This window comes from Phyllosticta citriasiana (assembly GCF_038021145.1).
Source record: "Phyllosticta citriasiana strain CBS 120426 chromosome Unknown IWZ02scaffold_6, whole genome shotgun sequence".
Lineage (NCBI taxonomy): Eukaryota > Fungi > Ascomycota > Dothideomycetes > Botryosphaeriales > Phyllostictaceae > Phyllosticta > Phyllosticta citriasiana.
This window is the reverse complement of record NW_027117283.1, coordinates 1,921,710-1,943,058: the sequence shown is the minus strand read 5'-3', so window position 1 is coordinate 1,943,058 and position 21,349 is coordinate 1,921,710. Positions and strand designations below refer to the sequence as shown.

General features: G+C 56.2%; 9 protein-coding genes across 9 annotated transcripts; 6 read left to right on the top strand and 3 right to left on the bottom strand.

Annotated features, from left to right (window-relative positions):
• Positions 1-248: 248 nt before the first annotated feature.
• Positions 249-1,652, top strand: IWZ02DRAFT_266112 (uncharacterized protein). The gene has a single exon (XM_066763423.1). The coding sequence runs from the start codon at positions 432-434 to the stop codon at positions 1,524-1,526; it is 1,095 nt and encodes a 364-aa protein (XP_066623388.1). The 5' UTR covers positions 249-431; the 3' UTR covers positions 1,527-1,652.
• Positions 1,653-1,957: 305 nt separating this feature from the next.
• IWZ02DRAFT_519228 (uncharacterized protein) lies at positions 1,958-2,859 on the bottom strand (the record flags this gene model as incomplete). The annotated part of the gene is made up of 1 exon (XM_066770733.1): positions 1,958-2,859. The coding sequence occupies exon 1, from the start codon at positions 2,618-2,620 to the stop codon at positions 1,958-1,960; it is 663 nt and encodes a 220-aa protein (XP_066623387.1). The 5' UTR covers positions 2,621-2,859.
• A 711-nt stretch (positions 2,860-3,570) lies between these two features.
• Positions 3,571-5,013, top strand: IWZ02DRAFT_266090 (uncharacterized protein). Its single transcript, XM_066763421.1, has 2 exons — positions 3,571-4,620; positions 4,683-5,013. The coding sequence occupies exons 1-2, from the start codon at positions 3,861-3,863 to the stop codon at positions 4,976-4,978; spliced, it is 1,056 nt and encodes a 351-aa protein (XP_066623386.1). The 5' UTR covers positions 3,571-3,860; the 3' UTR covers positions 4,979-5,013.
• Positions 5,014-6,160: 1,147 nt separating this feature from the next.
• Positions 6,161-7,374, bottom strand: IWZ02DRAFT_266067 (septum formation protein). Its single transcript, XM_066763420.1, has 3 exons — positions 7,016-7,374; positions 6,567-6,948; positions 6,161-6,475 (listed from the first exon to the last, which is right to left on the bottom strand). The coding sequence occupies exons 1-3, from the start codon at positions 7,259-7,261 to the stop codon at positions 6,240-6,242; spliced, it is 864 nt and encodes a 287-aa protein (XP_066623385.1). The 5' UTR covers positions 7,262-7,374; the 3' UTR covers positions 6,161-6,239.
• A 993-nt stretch (positions 7,375-8,367) lies between these two features.
• IWZ02DRAFT_265975 (Scytalone dehydratase) lies at positions 8,368-9,312 on the top strand. The gene is made up of 3 exons (XM_066763418.1): positions 8,368-8,595; positions 8,644-8,741; positions 8,794-9,312. Exons 1-3 carry the CDS (start codon positions 8,568-8,570, stop codon positions 9,199-9,201), a joined length of 534 nt encoding a protein of 177 aa, XP_066623384.1. The 5' UTR covers positions 8,368-8,567; the 3' UTR covers positions 9,202-9,312.
• Positions 9,313-10,701: 1,389 nt separating this feature from the next.
• Positions 10,702-12,683, top strand: IWZ02DRAFT_266002 (mRNA binding post-transcriptional regulator). The gene is made up of 4 exons (XM_066763419.1): positions 10,702-10,773; positions 10,906-11,208; positions 11,303-11,407; positions 11,456-12,683. The coding sequence occupies exons 2-4, from the start codon at positions 11,003-11,005 to the stop codon at positions 12,348-12,350; spliced, it is 1,206 nt and encodes a 401-aa protein (XP_066623383.1). The 5' UTR covers positions 10,702-10,773; positions 10,906-11,002; the 3' UTR covers positions 12,351-12,683.
• A 499-nt stretch (positions 12,684-13,182) lies between these two features.
• Positions 13,183-13,620, top strand: IWZ02DRAFT_433122 (uncharacterized protein; the record flags this gene model as incomplete). Its single annotated transcript, XM_066766266.1, has 1 exon — positions 13,183-13,620. One exon carries the CDS (start codon positions 13,183-13,185, stop codon positions 13,618-13,620), a length of 438 nt encoding a protein of 145 aa, XP_066623382.1.
• A 2,988-nt stretch (positions 13,621-16,608) lies between these two features.
• Positions 16,609-18,609, top strand: IWZ02DRAFT_265956 (uncharacterized protein). Its single transcript, XM_066763417.1, has 2 exons — positions 16,609-17,532; positions 17,610-18,609. The coding sequence occupies exons 1-2, from the start codon at positions 16,707-16,709 to the stop codon at positions 18,467-18,469; spliced, it is 1,686 nt and encodes a 561-aa protein (XP_066623381.1). The 5' UTR covers positions 16,609-16,706; the 3' UTR covers positions 18,470-18,609.
• A 1,404-nt stretch (positions 18,610-20,013) lies between these two features.
• Positions 20,014-21,146, bottom strand: IWZ02DRAFT_469619 (uncharacterized protein; the record flags this gene model as incomplete). The annotated part of the gene is made up of 3 exons (XM_066768733.1): positions 20,014-20,208; positions 20,230-20,958; positions 21,009-21,146. 3 exons carry the CDS (start codon positions 21,144-21,146, stop codon positions 20,014-20,016), a joined length of 1,062 nt encoding a protein of 353 aa, XP_066623380.1.
• Between the last annotated feature and the right edge of the window lie 203 nt (positions 21,147-21,349).

Here is a 21,349-nt window from a genome sequence, read left to right as displayed (position 1 = left end):
TACACATTTGGGCGCACATGAAGACAGCCTCGCGGAGGGCGCAAAATTGGCCGGCAGTATGTCTTTGAGCATGAAACCTTCATTTGTAAACCACCTCGATAGGACCCGAATTCTCCTTGTACCTTCCAAAGGAGCCTTTCGAGCTTCTCACTCCGACGCCCTTCAGAATCGTGGTACAATTTATTGCTCTTCATACTATCTTTGTGTTTGGACAGAGCAGCACATGCGCGTCACGACATACTCCAGACTCCAACACGAGAAGCAAACTTGGCCGGCAAGCAAACAAGTCTCCTCTTATGTCTCGTTGGCTCGTATCACGAGACGTCCTCGATCGAGGCAAACTCAAGTCTTTATAACCGTTGCAACTTCAAAGCTGTCTTCCAGCATCCACCTGAGAACTGGCTGCGACGTGTAGTCCTCCGACATTCAAAATGGGTTCTCACCAGTCCGTCGAGATGCCGCTACACACAATGTCGCTCGCCCCCTTCAATGCCGCCATCGGTCCCATCGTCGACCTTGCTACCGTCCTTCCCCCGACAAACCAGATCCCCCCTAGAGAGCTTCCTCATGGCTGCAACCTTGACGAACCACCCACCCGTTTTACGTACGACCCAATCACTTACTTCAAGACGGCCACTGCCACATTTACGCTTATATTGGACCACACGACGCTGATCCCACAGGCAGATGGCTCCACCGAAACGAGCATTGCGCCGTTCAAGACGACGATAGAGCAGCCGTACACTGAGACGCTGACCAAGCCGACTGACGGGCCTTCGCAGCCATCTAGTCCATCCGTTGGAAAGGAGGGTGTTGTCAAAGAGAGGAGACAGGGGGAGGCTCCTATCACCGAGGTCGTTGTTGTCACGGAGTGGACGACCGTCACAGCGCTTGATACGGTCACGGTTCATCTCGTCCCCTCTGCCGGCACTGTCACCCAGGAGATCACTGCAACCTTCTACCCAGTGCCCGCGCCCCTGACTACGGAGCGGAATCCGCCTGTGCCTATGGACGAGCATCACCTGGCAGCAGCAGCAGCAGCAGCAGCAGCAGCACCAGTATTAGAAGGGTGCACGAAGAAGTCGAAATTACCGTTTGGCGTCCAGCGACACACGCCTCACACGCCAGATTGCGCGGCTCCTTCGATAACCTGTACCGTCACTATCATTTCCACTACTTCGATTCCGGTATACCCCCCCTTCACGTCTTTTCCGACATCAACGCCGTCAACGACCATCTCGGTCACCAGCTCCGCGGCCCCATCGAGCACGTTCACTACATCCACATCCGCAATTTCATCCTCATCAACCATTTCATCCTCGCTTGCTACCACTACCACGACGTTTGCAAGTGCGTCGTCGTCGCTGTCGTCAGCCGCCACAACAACGCCAAGCGCGACGCCGACGCCAAGCATCAGCAACGCGGGGGCTGTTGGTGGTGGAGGTAAAGGCGGGGCGGCGTTGGCGGCGACCATGGCCGTGCTGTGGGGCCTGTTGGCTATTGTGGGTATTGGTTTGGTGGGGTAGGAGGTTTTTTTTTTTTTAAATTTTTTTTAATTTTTGGTGGTTTGGTGCGATGGGGGATGAATGATGAGAGACATGGCACGTTCTTGAAAGCAAGCCTATGGCAGGTATGCATGAATGATTCGTAGGCGCAGCTGTGGTAGTTGACGACTGCTCCGCAAGTGCAGATGTGGATAAGATGGTAACATTTCTTTCGACTTTTAGTGGTAGTGCGAGTGTGAAGGGGGGAGCAGAGGGATCAGGGAAAGGAGAGCGTCAAGGCAACAGCAGAGTTTGCGCTGCGTCAAACGGGTGATTAGTGAAATTCAGAAATGCAAATGGATGGCACGATGCACGAAGGAGCTGCGTCATGATTGCGAAACTGTGAAGCTCGACAACATGGTAATCACATCAACGACATGTTGACAACATGATTGGCCCTGGATGATCAAATCTCATGAGACATGATGATGATTGCAGAAGGAGAGAAGAGGTGATGGAAGTAGAAATTGGGCGCATCCGCCGACGGCACCAGCAACGAGAATCATGTCGATGTCGATGTCGATGTCGATGTCCATGTCCATGTCCATGTCCACGTCCATGTCGCTGCTCGTTGCTGACTGGACATGGCCGCCGCTCCATCTCAACCAGTCGACAGCTTGGTCATCATCACGAAGGACAAAGGACAGCGACAGAACATTCAGGGAAAAGACACGACGCATGGGCTTCGGAGCCCTACAAGGCAGGAAGTCCCGAATAATTGGGTCCGAGCGACGTCCGACCCCGGTTGATGGGCGCAGATCTAGATATCTAGAATTAATTTTACCGCGGCTCTTTGGCTGATCTGCCTGCACCTGGCTGGCTGTGTCGTGCTTCTGCTTTTGCTTCTGCGACAACAACGTCCGTCGACCACCTCGGTGATACTGTCTGTACCAAGGGGTGCTTGTGCTTGGGCATGGTGCGTCAGTCGCCGTCCAACAAGGTGTTTTTCCCCCCCCACCCCTTTCTTCTCCTCGCGCTTCTGCCTCGTTGGCTGCCTCGTATCCGACGATGTTTGCTTGCCTGCTGGGACGCCTTCTGCACGTAGGTAGTACCGCATTCGTGCCGAGTTTACACATGCTCAGGTCGTCTTTGGGATTATTAATCGGCGACGGCTTGCTCAGCAACAGCAACGTGGGCTCGTGGGCTCAGGGTTGGCTGTGGGTCGGGGAGCGCACATCTCAGGAGGCGACGGAGGTTGGACCCGGACCTGGCTGGCGAGGGTGCCCCCAAGGTCCGTGACGTGACGTCAAGGGTTATGCCCGCTGTTGTTAAATTTTTTTTTATTTTTTTTTTTCCTTCTTTTTTTTGGGGGGGCGGCGGTCAAGGCAGGACGGGAGCAACCTGTCTGGCTTATCGAGGCAATCGCAGGCGCGGGGCAGCCACCGCGGTTTCGCAAGCCGATCACCATCCTTTCGTTCCATCTCTACCTTTTTCTCACAAATCATCTCCCCGCCCTCCGAAACACCACACCATCGGCCGTCCCGTCAGAGAAACCACCAGCCTTGAGCCACCGTCAACGGCTTACATACTCAATACAGTCTCCGTCTCCGTTGGCCCGTTTCGCCTGGACCTCGCACCGAAAACACGTTGAGCCCTTTCACCCAGCACAAGGACCACCGCCAGCACGCCCGGGCGATGCGGAGCGGACATCCAAAAGCGTGCTCCTGCCCGGCGCCCCTTCACTGCCTCTTATCGTCCTGAGTTTTCAGATACGTGACTATGGCTTGTGTTCTTGAGGAGTCTGCGACTGTACAGCTTCATTGTCTCCAAACCATTCAAACCAGAGCAAAAGGAGCCACTCAAAACCCTCAATGCGTCATAATTTCTAATCTACGTCGGGACCGACACGGCTTCGGGCCGCTCGGGGCGGAGAACGTCAGTCGCGCTCGCGGCCGTGACCCCCCACCGTCCCCGTCGTGACCTTTTCGGCACTCGGCCACGGCCAGTCGTGAGGGTTCGATGAGTGGCTCCGACGCCCGCCACTACCGACCGCGGGCTTGACCTATTATGATGCAATCGTCGAAGATGGGCGAAAGAAGGCCCCTCTGTGCGTACGTTAGGAGCCGGCGATTGTCTGCTCCGGCGCGGTGATATCGCCCGTCTGATTTTTTTTTTTTTCTCTTCCCCCTCTTTCCCTTTGCTGGCGGTTACACTGCTGGCAGCTCTGTGTATATTATAAATTCGTCCTGCCCACCTCTCGCCTTCTTCTTTTATTCTGATACCAACTATTCGCAACTTCCTACACAAGTCCAACCCCCCCCGCCCGTTTGATTCTCTCCCAGTCATTCTCTCCCTACCACCGCACTCGACATCAAAATGGTTCAAGTCCAGAACAAGAGTTTGATTTACAAGAACGCGCCTACGGGCTGGCCCAAGCCCGGCGTTGACCTCGCCGTCGAGCCGCGCCCCATCGACCTCGACACGGTTGAGCCCCCCAAGGGCGGTATCGTGACCAAGAACTTATACGCCTCGCTCGACCCGTACCAGCGTGGCCGCATGCGGACGCCCGGCTCCAAGTCGTACTTCCCTTCGTTCAACCTCGGCGAGCCCATGGACAACAACGTCGTCTGCAAGGTCCTCAAGTCTGCCAACCCCAAGTTCAAGCCTGGCGACCTTGTCTCGGGCATGTGCCCCATCCAGGAGTACAGCGTGCTCCCCGAGGAGTCGGCAAACGGCTTTAACCACCTGAACAACCCCTACAACCTGGACCCCAAGCTGTTCACTGGCGCGCTGGGCATGCCCGGTCTGACGGCATACTCGTCGTTTTACGAGATTGGCAAGCCCAAGAAGGGCGAGACGATTTTCATCTCGGCCGCCAGCGGTGCCGTCGGCCAGCTCGTCGGCCAGCTGGCCAAGCACGAGGGCCTCAAGGTCATCGGCAGCGTTGGAGACGACGCCAAGCTCGACTTTATCCTCAAGGAACTCAACTTTGACGCTGGATTCAACTACAAGAAGGAGAAGCCCGGTGACGCGCTGGAACGCCTGGCGCCCCAGGGTATCGACATTTACTTCGAGAACGTTGGCGGCGAGACGCTCGAGGCGGCGCTCGAGGCCATGAACAACCAGGGCCGCATCAGTAAGTTTTCCCAAGCTCGGCTACAACTATGCTCCTGCTAACAACAACAACAACAACAACAGTCGCCTGCGGCATGATTTCGCAATACAACCTGACCCCTGAGGAGCGGTACGGCGTGAAGAACCTGTTCCACGTCGTCAGCAAGCGCATCACGATGCGCGGCTTCATCGTCATGGACGCGGACATGGGCCCGCTGCACGCCAAGGCGCACCAGGAGAACGTGCAAAAGTGGATCCACGAAGGCACGTTCAAGACCAAGATGCACGTCGACAAAATGGACGACGCCGTCGACGCCTTCATTGGCATGCTGAGCGGCAAGAACTTTGGCAAGGCCGTGCTGGAGATCGCCAAGGAGTAAGGTTGTTTTTTCGCCGTTTAAGAAAGAATGACAGAAGAGGAGGCGGTTGATTGTTTTCGACGACGACGCATCACTTCACTTGGCTACATATCAGGCGGATGGCTTGTTGTTCCAGCTTCGTGTTTTTGTGTGTGTTTTTTTTTTTCCTCTTTTCTTTTCTTTCTTTTTTTTTTTTTGGCATTGCATCGCATGGCGGCATATAACATGGCATGATATGGATGGCATGTCTATAGAGGGCAGACGGACTGGCAGAAAGCATAGCACGCGGGCGCATCTTACGACCAGCAACGAATGAATCAAACGTAGTAATTCATGTCAACAAGTTCACCGGGTGTGAAACTATATCTTGATAGTCGCAGTAATCTAACCAACCTTACCTCAACATACTGAGCAGTTCCAGTCCCGCCAATTTAACCAGTGGCTTGATAAAGGGGAAAAGAGAATTCCTAGGAGATGGTAAGAAGCCCTTCTCTCTAACCAGTGACGAAACAAGACCACTGAAAGAGGAGAGAGAGAGAGAGAGAGAAAGAGTTGAAAGAGACCGCACTTTCACATGTGCCGCCCCGCGCCAGGAAAGTCGGCCAAATGGACGAAGCTCAAGACTTCAGACGGCGTGCGACCACCAAGGTACCTTACCTTATGTATGTATGTATTGACATGACTTGACACGACATGACTTGACACGACTTGACACGACTTGACACGACATGACATGACGGAACAGGACGGGGTCAACAACGACACAGGGCATCGAGTCATTCATTGATTGCATCCTTTCCATACATACCTACGTATCCTTTTCGAACGGGGTCTCAAGCGAAGAAGATGATTGATCGATCGAGGGAAAAAAAAGGAAGAGAGGCGAACATGTGGTCAGTCTTTTTCAATTTTGGTTCGTTTGGCGTTTTGTTTTCTCCTGTCATGTACATACTCTCATGAGCCTACGGCTGTTGCGCGATGCTTTCTTTTGCCTCTGCTACCATGAACAAGCTGCCAACGATATGTATGCAGGCGGGTGTGCGTGTGTGTGTGTGTGTGTGTGTGTAGGTGTTTGGGTATATGAGACTTGCGTCGACATTCTTCTGCTTTCGGTCGACCAATAACGATGCCCCGTATGTACGCCGATGCAGCATGGCATGACCCTCCAATGGTCAGCGAACGACCTGCTGTTCTCCCGCGTCACATGCTCCAACTCCACGAGGGCCCCTTAGCGTACACAACTCATGTTCCTGCCCTTTGTTTCTCAACCGCAGTTCTAATCCTATTCTTCCACGTCACCGTCCATGGCGGCGGCAAGGTCCTCGTCCATTTCGTCCTCGTCTTTGGTTACTTGCTCAATCAGCTGGAGCGTGGCGCGCAGGGGCAGGCCGACGACGTTGTCAAAGGTGCCCTCGATGCGCTCGACCAGGATGGATCCAATGCCCTGGATGCCGTAGCCGCCAGCCTTGTCGGCGCCCTCGCGCGTGCGCACGTACGCCAGGATGAGGTCGTCGGTGACTGTGTGACGAGATCAAGTCAGCGGATGCCTCAGACTCTATGGGGCTTTTCAAAGGGGACAATGAACTAGGGCTGGTTTGATTTGACGTACCGCTCCTATCGAACCGCACTACCGTGTCCTCGACGTGCGTCTTCATTGCATAGCCTGGATCCCTTGCGCTCTCGAGCGGGCTCATGCATGCCACGGCCGTAAAGACGTGGTGCTCGCCGTGATCGCGCAGGCCCTTGAGCATCTCAATGTGCTCGCGCTCGCTGCGCGGCTTCTCGAGTATGGCACCGAAATGATCAACGATGATGGTATCGGCGGCAATGATGAGGGCCGGCTCGCCCTTTTCCTCGTTGTCAATCTCGGCCTTGTACACATTCAGCGCCTTTTGGGTCGCCGTCTCGAGCACGTATTCGAATGGCGCCATGCTCTTGGGCAGGTCCTCGGCGAACGTTGACGGCACTACTTCAACATTTTGCAGGCCAATCTGTGGTGGACGATGCCCCTGTGTTAGACCTGACTTGTATTGACCGTGTTTGCTGCCTCTGACGCACCTGCGCGAGCAATTGTCGCCGCCTGGGGCTCGCCGAAGCCAGAATAACCCTCTTGCCCCTCAGTTCGTTCAAAGCAGCCAGGTCCAGCGGCAGGGGAACGCGCGACATTGTTTGACGGCGAGGGTTGGGCGAGGGGCCCGCACTGGCGGCGGACTGCTCCCTCGTGTCGACGGCAGACTCGTAGGTCGGCGGGGGGTCGCGCGGCGGTTCGGCCGTCGGTGCGGGCTGGTATTTGGCGTCCGACATGGCCGGGTCGAGGATGAGGAAGCAAAGGAAGGGGCGTCAAGGGAGGACGAAACAGGGGCAAAGGTGGTTGCTCGCTGGTTGGTTCCTGGGAGAGGATGAGACTGAGACGCCTGTGAAGGCGTTGGACGTGGATTGTTGCGTTGGACGTGTCGCAGGAGGGTCAAAGTCGCGGTGGCGCCAAGACGCTCCGGGTTGCGTCACTCCTATTGCCCAGGTCTTTGATCATTCATGGCCCGTTCGAGGCATTGTCGCTGCCGCCGAAAAGGCCTTTGTTCGACATGTCGTCAAGCTCATGGCGGTTTCCATTGCCCCCCCCCCCCCCCCCCCCCCCCCCCCCCCAAAATGCGCTTTCTTTAAAGCTCAGGCACTACGAGTCATTTGGCCCCAGACCGACGTCTGTGTGAAGCACCAACAGACGATGTTCAGGTATTTATGCAGTAGCTCCGGCAGCTCAAGCCGCGGAAACGCACTCTCAGCGACAACATGCGGTGCTGTGGTCTTGCTTACCGTTGACCCAGCCATATTAGTTGGTACTGGAGCTGTGCTGGAGCTCAGTGTGCGTCTAATGGCTCCTGAGGCCGCAGGATTTTGCCTTGATGTTGTTTTCAAATTGACATGAATTGGACCTGGACATGTTCAAACACGCATGGCAAGGTCTTGTTCAGGATCATTGACTGCTTTTAGTGACAGCGCAGTAGAGGTCACCCGAAGGTCGAAGCTTCGGGCCGGCGGCAATCCCGCGCGCCCGTCAGCCATCACCACCTCCACCTCCACCTCCACCGCCAGCTCAGCTCCGGTCCGGGTGCACGAGCTGCTCCATTTTCACCAACGCCCTACCCGCCCCAGACTCACGTCAATCTTGTCAAGGCCCGCACTCCCGCTGGCTATCCCACGGTTGCTCCATAGCGAACTGACAAGCTGCCCGTGCGTCGAGGCGACAGGAGGAATGGCAGAAGCCGCCGGGCCCCTCCACACCATGGCACGCTATGCTGCTCCTAGGAGTAGGACTATGCTTTCCAGGGCCCAAAGTCTATCGACCCAAACTTGTGCATTTTTCTAAATTCTCCCATTCGCCTCCAGCTGCCGCAACCGATCCGAATTCTTCTAGATTCATGTCAACATGGTTCGCATCGTGCCCGCGGCTTTCGGGTCCCCCCGCAGAGTCCGCCGGACACGCCTTAGCATGGGGATCCGGAACTGTGACATGGACGTATATATCAGGCACCTTAGACCATTGACGTCTTTCTTGCTCTGAACGTACCAATCACTCGATTTCTCCCGATTCAACCATCCCACGCATTCCAAAATGGCCAGCAAGAACATCACCTTTGAGGGTATGGAGCCCAGCTTGGCGACCATGGTGCGTTACTAATGGCAACCAGACTACCTTGGCCTCTGCAATTGTCTTGTTGAGTGGGCCGATAGCTACGATACCAAGGACTGGGCTAGGCTGCGCAAGTGCATTGCGCCGACGTTGAGGGTCAGTACGTTTCCGTCATCATGTTGAAGCCGTTGCCAATGGTCCATTGCAGATCGACTACCGCTCGTTCCTGGACAAGCTCTGGGAGGCCATGCCTGCGGAGGAGTTCATTGGCATGATTTCGTCGCCTGATGTGCTCGGCGACCCGCTGCTAAAGACTCAACACTTCATCGGCGGTACCAAGTGGGAGAAGGTTTCGGACGACGAGGTCATTGGCGTGCACCAGCTGCGCGTGCCGCATCAGCGGTACACGGACTCGACGCGCACCAAGGTGGCCGTCAAGGGACACGCGCACAGCACCAACACGCACTGGTACAAAAAGGTCAATGGCGAGTGGAAGTTTGCTGGCCTCAACCCGGACATCAGGTGGGGCGAGTACGACTTCGACAAGGTGTTTGAGTCTGGACGCGACTCGTTTGGCGACTCCCAGGCGGCCGAGGGCGTTCCCCCAAGCAAGTAAAAAGCTGGGGTTGGAGATGTGCTGATTGTTACTGGGGAGGGATGGTGGGGTTGATGACTGGTCTCGTGGCCTCGAGCTCGTCAATGTAGCTGCCAATAAACGAGTGAAGCAGTTACCAAAGAGCGGCCCCTGTACAGAACAAGCAACGTGATTCTCGTGGTGTCCGGGCCAGCACAGACGCGGGCAGACAGAGACGTAGTGGAATCCCCGCAGCAGATCTCATGTCAAGGGCAAAAGTGGTCGGGAGGGATGGCCGCGCAACGGGTCGTCGGGAGTGGCGTGCCATGGTACAACATTTGGAGCCATGGATGGCAAACGTCGCCAGCTGTTTGCAGCTTGGAGATCCGGGCCCGCGGGTCTCTGTTGAGAGCACCCGATGTGGAGCACTTGGTGGAGGGGAGTGGAGGGCGGGGGGCGCTGCAAGCGGTCAAGACGATCGTCTTCATCTTGCTGAAACAGCCCTACAGACTTTTGACGACATGTCGTGCAGACGGCGGGCATTTTGGTTGCGGACGGACGCGGGTTGGGTTGCGGTCGTGGGCTCGATAGACTCTGGCCAAAACATGGGACCGCTCGCCAGCAGCAGAATCACGGGACTGCGTCTGCCCTTTCCTCTTCCCTTCCCTTCCCTTCGCTCCTCTCCTCGCTCGCCCTCAACCTACACACTAATCCCTCACCACCACTCCCCACGCTTATTTATTCCGCTCGTCTTCCCTTTGCGTCGCGCGTGTTGGGTCTTTCGTCTCTCCAGTCTGGCGCCAGTCTCTCTGCATTGCCGCTCTGCTTCAGCCCGTCGTCATTAGCTTGGTAAGTCCACTGTTCAATTTTTTTTGCCCACCACGGCCATGGCCCACACTGGACATCTTTCGGTCCGCCCGTCTGCCACTCCCAACCGACCGCGATCCTCGCTGCCCCGGCCGTCGTTCATTCTGCAATCCTCGACGCCCAGCAACTTGTGCGTCGCCGGCCGCTGAGTCGACCCACCGACACGCTCCATCGCACTGCCTTGCGCGAGCGCGCGCGCGCGCGCGTGTCTCTTGGGCCCGTTGTCGTTGTCGTGGGTCGTGGGTCGTGCCGCCGCCGCCGCCGCCGCCGCCGACGACGACGACGACGCTACCTCGCTCTGCCGCTCACGGACCGCACCTCTTCAACCCTCCGCACACAACCACCACTCCACCCCTCTCCCACATCTTTCCCACCTCGCGCCCAACGTCACTCTACCAACCCTCTGCTCGCTGTCCCTTGCGCGCGCATGTGATCTGGCCTGCGCTTACTCATTCTTGCTGCCGCCGCCGACGCCGCCTGCTGACTGACTCTTTCTCATCTCTCGGCAGATTCGCGAGTGACCTCTCTTCTGCTGCTTCCGCCTCTTCAAGCAAACGACCTTCATTCAGCATTGCTAGGCTCTCCTAACTCTGAACGCTCGCTCGCGCGGTCTCTCCCAAGTCAAGTCGCCTTCAATTCTATCTGGCTTGCTGCTTCTGCTTCCTTGGGCTTTGCCTGCGCGCGCAATCCAGGTTGTCTGTCGCAATCTCGGCGATACATCTGCCATCTGCAGTCATTCTTCTCGAGGTGAGTTCTGCCCCAAGCGTCAACCATCTGCAAGCCTGATCTGGGCTGCGGGCTCGTGCCTCATGCTTTTCTCACATGGCTCTCCGCTGTGCGATCAGAGCGCCTGTGCTGACTTATCCTTCGCCCGGCTAGCTTCTACCGTCGTCAACGCTAGGACGTTAACCTCAGCCACTTCTTCAACTTTTTCACACTTCAGAATATACCTACCGTAGCACCTCGCGCGGTCACAATGAGCTTCCCCTACGACAACTCGTTTCAAGGCCAGCCCGGCGCCGACGACTCCAACGCGCAGGGCGTCGCTGGAGGTCAACCACAACCTCAGATGGGCCAGCCCATCGAGAGCGCGGCTGGCCAGTTCCAAGGTGGAAACATGCCCGTTGGAGCGCCCAACGCTGCTCAACCAGGCCCTGGCGGCGAAGCCAAGACAACCCTCTGGTACGCGTGCGCACACGGCGCGTCGGTCCGAAGCTTTCACTTCACCCAAGGTCGACGCGCAACACTTTGCAATTGGTGGCTAATACAGGTGTAGGATGGGCGAACTTGAGCCATGGATCGACGAAAACTTCATCCGCAGCGTCTGGTTCGGCATGGGTGAGCAAGTCAATGTCAAGATGATCCGCGACAAGTTTTCTGGGTGAGTTACGAATCCCTTGACTCGTTCAACCAACCCTAACCACGGTAGAAACAACGCCGGCTACTGCTTTGTCGATTTTCAAACTCCCGAGGCTGCTTCCAAGGCTCTTACGCTCAACGGCCAGATGATTCCCAACACGAACCGTCCCTTCAAGCTGAACTGGGCTTCCGGCGGAGGTCTCGCTGACCGCCGTGACGACCGCGGACCCGAGTACTCGATCTTCGTTGGAGACCTCGGCCCCGAAGTTAACGAATACGTCCTGGTCTCGCTTTTCCAAAACAAGTACCCCTCGTGCAAGTCGGCCAAGATCATGACGGATCCCATCAGCGGCATGTCTCGTGGTTACGGATTCGTTCGCTTCTCGGACGAGAGCGAACAGCAGCGCGCGCTCAACGAGATGCAGGGAGTCTACTGCGGCAACCGCCCGATGCGCATTTCCACTGCCACTCCCAAGAACAAGAGCGGCGGTGGCACGGGCGGAGCTGGTCCCATGGGTGGCATGCACGGTCCCGGCCCTGTGGGAATGTACGGAATGGGTGCACCACCTCTTGGCTACTACGGCGCTCCTCAGCCCATGAATCAATTCACCGACCCCAACAACACGACCGTCTTTGTCGGTGGTCTGTCGGGCTACGTCACCGAGGACGAGCTCCGCTCTTTTTTCCAGGGTTTCGGTGAAATCACCTACGTCAAGATCCCGCCGGGCAAGGGTTGCGGTTTCGTCCAGTTCGTGCAGCGCCATGCCGCAGAGATGGCCATCAACCAGATGCAGGGATATCCCATTGGCAACTCGCGCGTCCGTCTTAGCTGGGGCCGTAGCCAGAACAATTCGGGTCCCGCTGGCACTCCATACCGCCCGGCCCCTCCTCCCCCGGTCTACCCCAACATGGGCATGCCCGGTCCGTACGGTGGGTTTGCTCCCATGAAGGTATGGCAGCAGTGAACCGTCCTCAATTGAGGCTTGCTGACCCTGCCACAGTAAGCTAAATTCCTTGCAATTTCTTGAGGGTTCAGCGGGAGTTCGCGTACGTCGTGCATTCAAAGGTCTTTCAAGGCTCTTTAACTCGGTTGGCTTGGTCCATGGTTTTCTCACTTTATGCATGCCACGTCACGACTCTCATCATCATCAAGTTCGGTCTCAGTCAATTTCCCGGGTTTTCATGCCTTTCCCCCCAATACCAAAAAGTTGCTCTTTCCCTTCTTCACAACGGCGGTCTAGAGAAAATCCTGTACAACACGGCCTAGCCAGGGGTTCTTCTGCTGCTCTCCTAATCTTCTTGCGGCCCTCGCGGGAACGACACTTTCTTCTTTTCTCCACACGCCATGGAGGTTTTCTCGGGTTGTAGCTAGTCTTTCGATTCCCCTTTGCAGACGAGCCAATGGTCTCGTTCGGGATGGATGCTTTTTAGAGCATGCTGCTTTTCCTCTAAATTGCAACTTTGCTAGTTTCATGGGTTTTCCCGGAAATGATTGGTTCTCCTTATGGTTTGCATTCGTTTGTGTATTATTGCGCGCTTTATACCAGTGTTTGCTCTCGCATGCGGCTTGCCTTGTTTGCTGGACCTTGCCTGTGCTGTTGCTCTTGGGTGCTATCATTGTGCAGTGCCGTACAGACTGTCGTCGATTCCGTCCCTCCCCCCCCCCCCCCCCCCCCCCCCCCCCCAACCCGCCTGATTGATCCCACGTCGTTTCCGCCCGCCGAGCTCGCTCAAAACTCCCGCGCGTTGTACGCACCACCAGGGCTTCGAGACTAACGCGTTTACCTTGTGGACAGCATGTACATGACTGCGGCAGCAATGCCGCCTCCGCCGCCGCCGCCGCCGCCGTCGTTCCCGCCACCGTCGATGCATCCCATGGCGCGATACTGTGCGCTGCCTTTTGCTCCAACGGCTACGGCATTGACAACGTCCCTGTCGACCCCGCAATCACCAATCACCATGGCTAGCCTGTCGCAGCACGATCTCGCCGAAAGCCTGCACCGCATGTCCCTTGGCAACGGCAACGCGTCAGCCATGACCACCAATGGAAACGGTGCTGGCGCGCATTCTACGACAGACCTGAAGAGCGAGGGCAACGACCAAGTCGCAGACAAGGTCAAGGGTCATGAAAAGAGGGATTCGGTGCAAAGGTCCGGCTCGGACTCGATTGCCCTGCCGACGTCCATGGGTAGTCTAGGCGTGATTGGCCAGGGCACCAGGGGAGGCGATCTATGATCGCGCAACCAGCTGTAATAAGCGGGTTGTTGGGATTGGCGTTGGAGGGGTCCTTTCCCGTGTCTGTTCCCGTTCGGCAAAATCCAGCCAGAGAACCATCCAGGCCACGCATCGATGTAACTGTTGCATGACAAACAGACGGTGCAGCAGCGGGCAGTGGATGGAGACTTGAGGAGCGGGCAGGCTTGTGAGCGGCAGTGAGTCAAGACGAAGCGTGTTAGGGTGGAGCGGCGACGTGAGGCGAGAGAAGCCAGGGCAACTGCAACGGCGGGAGAAACAACTCAAGCACCCCTCTCTCTCTCTCTCTCTCTCTCTCTCTCTCTCTCCCTTGTCTGGGGCCACCACTGCAGGGAATCGGCAGGCACCGAAGTGGTGCGCGCGACGGACCAACGCTACTTGGCTTTGTCTGGGCTGCTTGCAGCGCTACGCTACGCTACGCTACGGACGGGAAAGTAGTGAACGGTTCCTTCCCTCCCTTCCTCTACCTCCCTGGATCAACTTTCTCCCTGCCCTGTCTACATTAGATGGAACACATGGGCGTGCCTCGCGGTACGTTGGCGTGGATTTGCATCGCGTCGCAACGCACATGTCAAAGATGATAGAGCGAAACGTTTTGGGCGGCATCATCATCAGCACCAGCATCAGCATCATACGTTCCAGTGCATCTCCCCTTCTTCCCCTTTTCCACTCAAACGCACGCATCACATCTTCCCCGGATCTGGCATCGGCATTTGCACTGCATACCTGTTTCTTTCTCTCATTTACCAACCACATTGGAGTCGAAGCGGGTTTTGGCTGCGGCTTAGCTTGCTTCAACTCCAACTCGCGTCTCATTGACAACGCTGGTAAGACACATGGAGCATTCGACACTTTGACCCGGCACTACCGCAGTTGGGCGAAACATACGAAGCGCAGGATGGCGGGCCGAACGGATGAGAGGAAACCTCTGGTCCGCCGTGCATGGTGGATGGACCTGTTCTAACGTTCATCTTGTCTCTACCTGCCACTGTCCTACTACAACATCACAGCGTCGGCTCCCTTCAACGCCCTTCGTATTCCCCGGACTCATCCTTTCTGCTCACGCGACCACCCTTTTCGTTTCAGCTACTGCCCCTAATACTCGTCATCGGCTGCATCATCACTGTACACATACATCCCTTACAGTCTCCTACACCAGTTGTTGTATATGTCTTAATGTAAGGCTGTCTACGGACATGGTACATGTTCAGTATAGGCTCCCTTCCCATCGAACAAAGCACACCTCCTGTTGCCTACTCCCCAGCGTGGATTAACATGGTCGTCCTTCAGTCAATGCATGGAAAGCAGATATAGAAGTAATAATAATACATAGACAGTGCCGTTTGGTCGCCTTCCATTCTCCGACGCAGCCCGTACTAACCCACCGACCAACTTCTCGGTACGAAGCACTCCATCATCGTCGTAGAGGATGCAGAGACCAGAAGGAACCCTTCCCAATCCTTCTCACCCTCTACTTTGCCTACACCCTGCATACCGAATCTCGCTAATCGTAGGGATGAAGAATGGATCGCCAACACCACCGCCAATCTCCGATCTTGCTTATCCTACCTACCCACATTCCCTCGTTTCATCCACCCATCGATTCTGCAATCAATTCCGCTATTCCATCGGACCAACAGATACGACCACGATTCGATGATGGGCCTGTGCGACCAGTGGTTGTCGAGGGCGCTCGCAATCTGAGTAATGAGTATGCACTTGAACGACGGTAGATGGGTCGATCTGGCATGTCGATCTGCGTTTCTCTCTTTGAGCCCTCACTCGCCGCGGGTTGGTTGACTGGTTTGGCTGCCGCATTTTGCTTGCTGCTAGTTTACGGATGCTTCCTCTTTCGGGTCGTTGGTTGCGGTAGCGATAAAGAAAAGGTAGGTGATGGCGATGTGATGGATGTGTAGAGCTAGTCATTCATTCCACCCAGGTACTTTACATGCCTTGCACACAACCATCAACCCTATGACGTACTCACACCAAACAGTGCCTCTGCCCTCTTGAGTCTTCTCTTCTCTTGCCTCTTCCGTCCCCACAAGCCAACAAGGGCCCCCGGCATCCTCGCATCACATGACCATCCCTCTGCTGCGAGTTCAGTCATGAACCCAGCAAAGCCGAGCAGTCTGTGCAGGGGGATTTGCCGTCCCGTCCGCTCTGCCCTTGGCCAGACCAGATGCGCTGGCCCATCCCCCCGGCTCCAGCCGCCGCGGGGCAGCTCTCCGGCTTTCCCGTCCTCCGCCCCTCCTCTCCCTCTGATGGATTCATTTTCTGTCCTAAGAGATGTAGGGCAGGGATGATGGGGTCAAGGGATGTCATGGATGCTGCTCCGTCGCTTGCTAAACCCTGGAGGTTTTTGTCTGGCCCTGGTTGACTGGGCGTGTTTGGCGGGCGGTTGACGATGTCGGACTGGGGGCGGATGCGATGATGATGATGATGATGATGATGGCTGCCTGCTTGAAGATGCGAGATGAGTTGCAGCGGTGCCGATCAGGGCAGTTTCGAGAAGCCCTCGTGCTTTGCTGAATACAGTACAATTGATGCATCAGACGTGTGGAATAGAAATGTGGGCACAACAGAACTGGCGAGGCGAGGCGGGGCGATCGAATCAAAATCTGCTTGCATGAGCCATACTTCAGCACATGCACTGGATCTCGGTGTTGGTATTCACATGCTTCATCGGCAAGATGTTACTTCCCATCAAGACGCGATTTCTTTTTGCGCGCCAAAGCCAATACCCATGCCGTTGATGAATGGTTGTATGCCGCCGCGAGGCACAGCCCAGGCACAGCGCCCAGCGGACCTCTGATGCTTTTTAGTTTGTCAAAGGCATCTTTGCCGTGCAGCAGGCAAAGTTTGCGGTGAGGTGACTTGTTGCTCTCGCCCTCACTCGCCGTCATCTTTTGCTTTTGCCCAGTCTCTGCGGTGCAAGATGCTGCCCTCGCGAAGCATGGTGGGGAAACGATTTTCGGCCTTTGCTGCGAGCATGTGCGTAAGCTGCCGACTGAGTTCGGCTCGATTGGGCATCTTTTCGATGAGCCGCTGAAAGTTTTCCTTGCGACATGCAAGTAGAGCTTGGCTGGCCACGCGTCTTTCACCACGACGAATCAATCCACCGCGTCTTTTGGCTCCACCAACAGACCATCCAACATCTTGTCCATTGGCGCTCCAGAACGCCCCAGTTACATCCCCGCGTGGCGCCTCGATTCAAAAGCGGCCGTAGTCGCCCACCCAGCGCCATGGCGACGTCGGCTTCCTCATCGCAATCATCGCAATCATTGCAAGGCCGCGTCCCTGGCCTCCGCCTTCTCGACGACAACACCCAACGCATTGACGACTTTGAAGAACAGCTCAACACGATGCCATTGATTTCGCCGCCGGTGCAACCGCAGCCCTTCACCTCGCTGACGCGCACGCGCGCCTCGACGCCATCTTCATATGCTACAGCCGACTCACAGCCGCTGCCTGTCGAAGCCGGGCGCGTTTGGTCGTCAGAGTCGGTCTCGCAATTCAACAACATATGCCTCAAGTCCGCGGTACAGCCCATATTCGACTTCACCGAGACGCCCGGCTGGCCCGATGGTCGGCCCGGGTGGAGCGTAAAGCTGTCGTTTACGGTGCGCATGTTTGACAGCGAGGAGAATCGGTACGAGGTGAGCGATCCGGGCCCTTTTACCAACAAGAAGGAGGCCAAGGCCGCCGCCAGCGAAAGCGCGCGCGGCGTGCTTGAAAGGGCGTTGGAGGAGCGGAATACTCAAATGGCAAGGGGGATGCGCGAGGACACAGGGAGGAGCCAAGTGTCGGCCCAACCCGAGGGTAGCGCAGCAGCACAGGCGCAGAGCGAGCAGTGGATTCCGCAAGACGAGAATTGGGTCGGTCTGCTGGCTGGTATGTCGATTCTATCTACAACTCATGCTTGGTCCAATAGATGTGTTTCCCCCCTCTCCATCTGACACTGCATTTAGAACATTGCTGTGCTGTGGACATACCAGCGCCATCGTATCAAGAGTTCCGCAACGGTTCCAATTTCTCAGTCGAATGCTACATAGCCCCGCGCCCCGGGCAGCCTTTTGGCGCACGTGATGTTCTTTTCAACAGCAAGAAGAGCGCCAAACGCCACGCTGCCCGACAAGCTGTCATCTGGCTACAAGCTCGAGGTGACATGCTCGAAAAGGGACACCCAAGCAAGAAGAAATTGCGAGCAGCCGCCAACGCAACGACCATGGCCGCCGTCAACGCTCCCTCGGCCGGCCCCAGCGTCTTGGTCACCAGCTTCACTTCAAACACGAACATGCCGGCGCGTCCGCCGTCGGCATCAGAAGCTGGAGGGGCGCTGCCCTCGCCTTCAATATTAACAGCGCCGGCAACAACGGGAACGGCAATGACAACGGCTAGCGGCGCCACGGGCACATCGCCGCCGTCATCGAGCTCTTCCAACTCGAACTCGCCCTTGCAGTCGCCGCTGCCAACGGACCTGTCACCCGGTGAGCAGCTCAATCGGCTGTGCATCTCGCTCGGGATAGGGCAGCCCATTTTCCGCCTGACCCCCGACGCGCGGGTGCCGTCCATGTGGAGCGGCGCGGCGTACTTCCCCTACGACCCGGTGGTGGCGGCGCCCGGCGAGCCCATCGGCCAAATCACCAACGTCTACGGCAAGACGAATGCGCGCAAGGAGATTGCCAAGCGTGTCATGCGCGTGCTGCTCAAGATGCGCGATGACAGAAGCCGCGTCGCGGAGGGGATTGTTGGCCGTTTGAAGGCTGCTGGCAGTGCCAGCGCGAGTGCAAGCGCGAATGCTAGTCCCGCCAAGGAATGGCAGGCGTAGCATGGCAGTGGATCGCGATGAGGAATCCAGCGCTGTCGACGCTTGCGTTGGGAACAATGCTGCTGAGGACGTCGTGACGGGCGAGTGTACAAGGTGGGTAGGTTGGCTAAGGGGCCCAGGCTTGATGAAAAATGCTTGGATATGCGGCGACAAGGACTTGAACATCTCGCCCTTGGATGTGGAGAGAGCCAAGGAGCACTCGTTATCTGAACGACATTGACTGGCAGTCGACGAGAGACTAGGGATCGAGATGGGAACATTGGGTTTAGAGACCAGTTAGATGAACCGCCCGCTGATAGTCTCACCAGCTGGACATATCCAAACCACCTACGTTGGATATACATCTTCAGGGCGGATAGATTCGAGAATAGACACTGTCCTTTCTTCGCTGCGAAATGAGGACGAGATATCCCCGCCAGTTTGGCCCCAACGCACACGACGTCTTTCCTATAGATAAAGAGCATTCGTGTGTCTCTAGGGGGTTTTGGTACCCGTGGAAGAGGTCGGCTCTTCCCATGGGTTGTGTATGTATTTTCTCCAGAGGGTGACGGATTCGATTGACTTCCTGCCTACTTGATGAGAATACGGCTGCATAGCATACTGGAGAGAAGTCCATCTCGACGCGTCTCCTCAATGTCATCCGTGCCTTAACCACACCCGTGAATCTTTGTCCTCCTCCTTAACAATTGCCCTCAGTTCCTCCGTCTTGACCACATCCTCATACAAAAGTTTATCCACTAAGGCTACTATGTATGCGTCTTCCTCTTCCTGCTTGATCGCCACATTGTTCGACCGCTCATCCTCCTTTCTGCGTTTATCTCGTCTTTCATTTTCCTCGAGCTGTTCGGCTGCGATGCGCTCCCGTTTACGCACTCCCCTTTCCCACTTTTGTTCCTGCCTTTCTAAGAACTGGATGTGCTTTACCACGGCACTGTTCTGTTGTTCGTTAGCAAGCTGGCTCGTTCTCTATTTGACTGGGAACTCGTACAATTGCGGCTTCGAGATTATGTGTAAACGGACGCAAGTTGTTGATCACGTAGCCTGGGATCCTCAGAGTCTGCGTCGTACTATGTCAGTCACTGAGTAATGTAATGGCATAGGATCATTTACTGCGCCGTTGTTCCGATTGATGGTGACAAAGCCTTGGAAGGTGAATTGTACAGAGGCCATTTTGTTTGGCGGCTGAGGTGGTTTCTGCGGTTTCGGAAGAATTCGGCTCTCGCTGATGATGGCGATGCTGAAGATGACAGAAGTGTGGGATGTAGACGATTCGATGATGGATGCGAAAAATGACCATGAGCATGAGAGATGGATGCAGAGGGAGGTGAGGAGAGCTTGAAGGGGACCCGTATCTCAGACAGGAAGCTTCCTGAAATGGAAAGTTGGGTGGACCTACACCTAGGTAGGCATCAACACCCCCACGATGACTGTGAACATGCGGACGAACTTTCCTTGTCTTCAACGACCTCGATTGCTCATCATTCGTCTCTGAAGCGAACACTTGAACTGCCCCGGAATGCCGTCCGTTAACACACGAACGCTCCCTACAGCTCCCACGGGCGAATTGCCACAGTCTCATCCGTTTGAGCCACCTTCGCTGCCTCGAATGCCTCTCTCCACTGTTCCAAACCAAACGTCGCTCCCACACGCAACCCACCCCTCTTACTCAACGACAGCAGCCCGGACTCGACTAGTCTCAAGAAGTCATCAATCTGCTCCCGCGTATATATCCAAGTTCCCTTCATGCTGAGACCGCGCACCATAAAGTCTTCATATGCAAACGACACGTCGGACGGCAAACCACCCATCAAGCTGATCCGCCCTCCGTTCCGCAGCGCCGCAATGCCAGATCTGAAGTGCGTCGAGCCAGCAGCCATAGGCGGCGAAATTTCGAAAAAGACATCTGTGAGACCCCAAGTCCGCAGAGCGGCAGCGTCAGCCTCCATGTCGCCGGTGATTTTGAATGTGCTGACGCACCCGTCGAGCTCACGCAGCTGCTTCCACGCTACCTCATTGCGACCCATGGCAATAACGCGACCAGCAGCCATGGCTAGCACAACTCGCACGGCTACACTACTGAACTGGCTTGTCGCTGGCGCAATGATGATGGCCTCGCCCGGCTTTAGGCCAATATCGTCAAGCACACCATACGGAACAAGCAGGCGGAAAATTTGCGTCAGATCCTCGACGCGATATCCCAAGCCGCGGGCAGAAGGATCACCCAAGAGGCGCGTCTCGTTCAGCGGAATGCAGTTCTCGAGGGGGAACTTGCAGTACTGCGCGTAGGTTGAGTTGCGCCACTCGCCGTGCATGAGTTTCGCGCTGGCGTCGTTGAAGTCCTGGACGATTCCGGACAGCATGACGGCAGAGCCGTTGTCACGGCCGCGGATCGTACACTCGAGGAGAACCAGCTTGCCCGGCGCCAGTGTCGTTGCGTCGGGTCCGGCGGCGGCGACCCGCCCGATTGCGGTGCAGCCGGGAACCATTGGCTGGGATACTGTCTCTTGCCATTGTACAGGTCGCCCGAGTAGAAAATGACGGCAGCTGCGAGGACCTGCACAACAGCACTTCCCGGGCCTGGTTGGAGCGTTGGAACTGTCTTGAATTGCAATGGCTGCTCCATCGATTCCAACTGGAGAACGCGGTGAGATTCGGGTAGCCGGGTTGCAGTGGCCATAGCTGCTTTGATGAAGGCTGGAGAAGATAAATGCTCCTCAAACAAAGGTCGATTGAGGTTTTGATTTGTGCGGTCCAGATCCAGCTTATTGGAGCTGTTGGTATATTGTTTAAAGTGGGCTCGGGTGGAGAACCTTGCGCACGTCACCCGTTGTCCAACATTACCGACTCAGAGGACTTTCGTGGGTCCATCTTTCGATACAA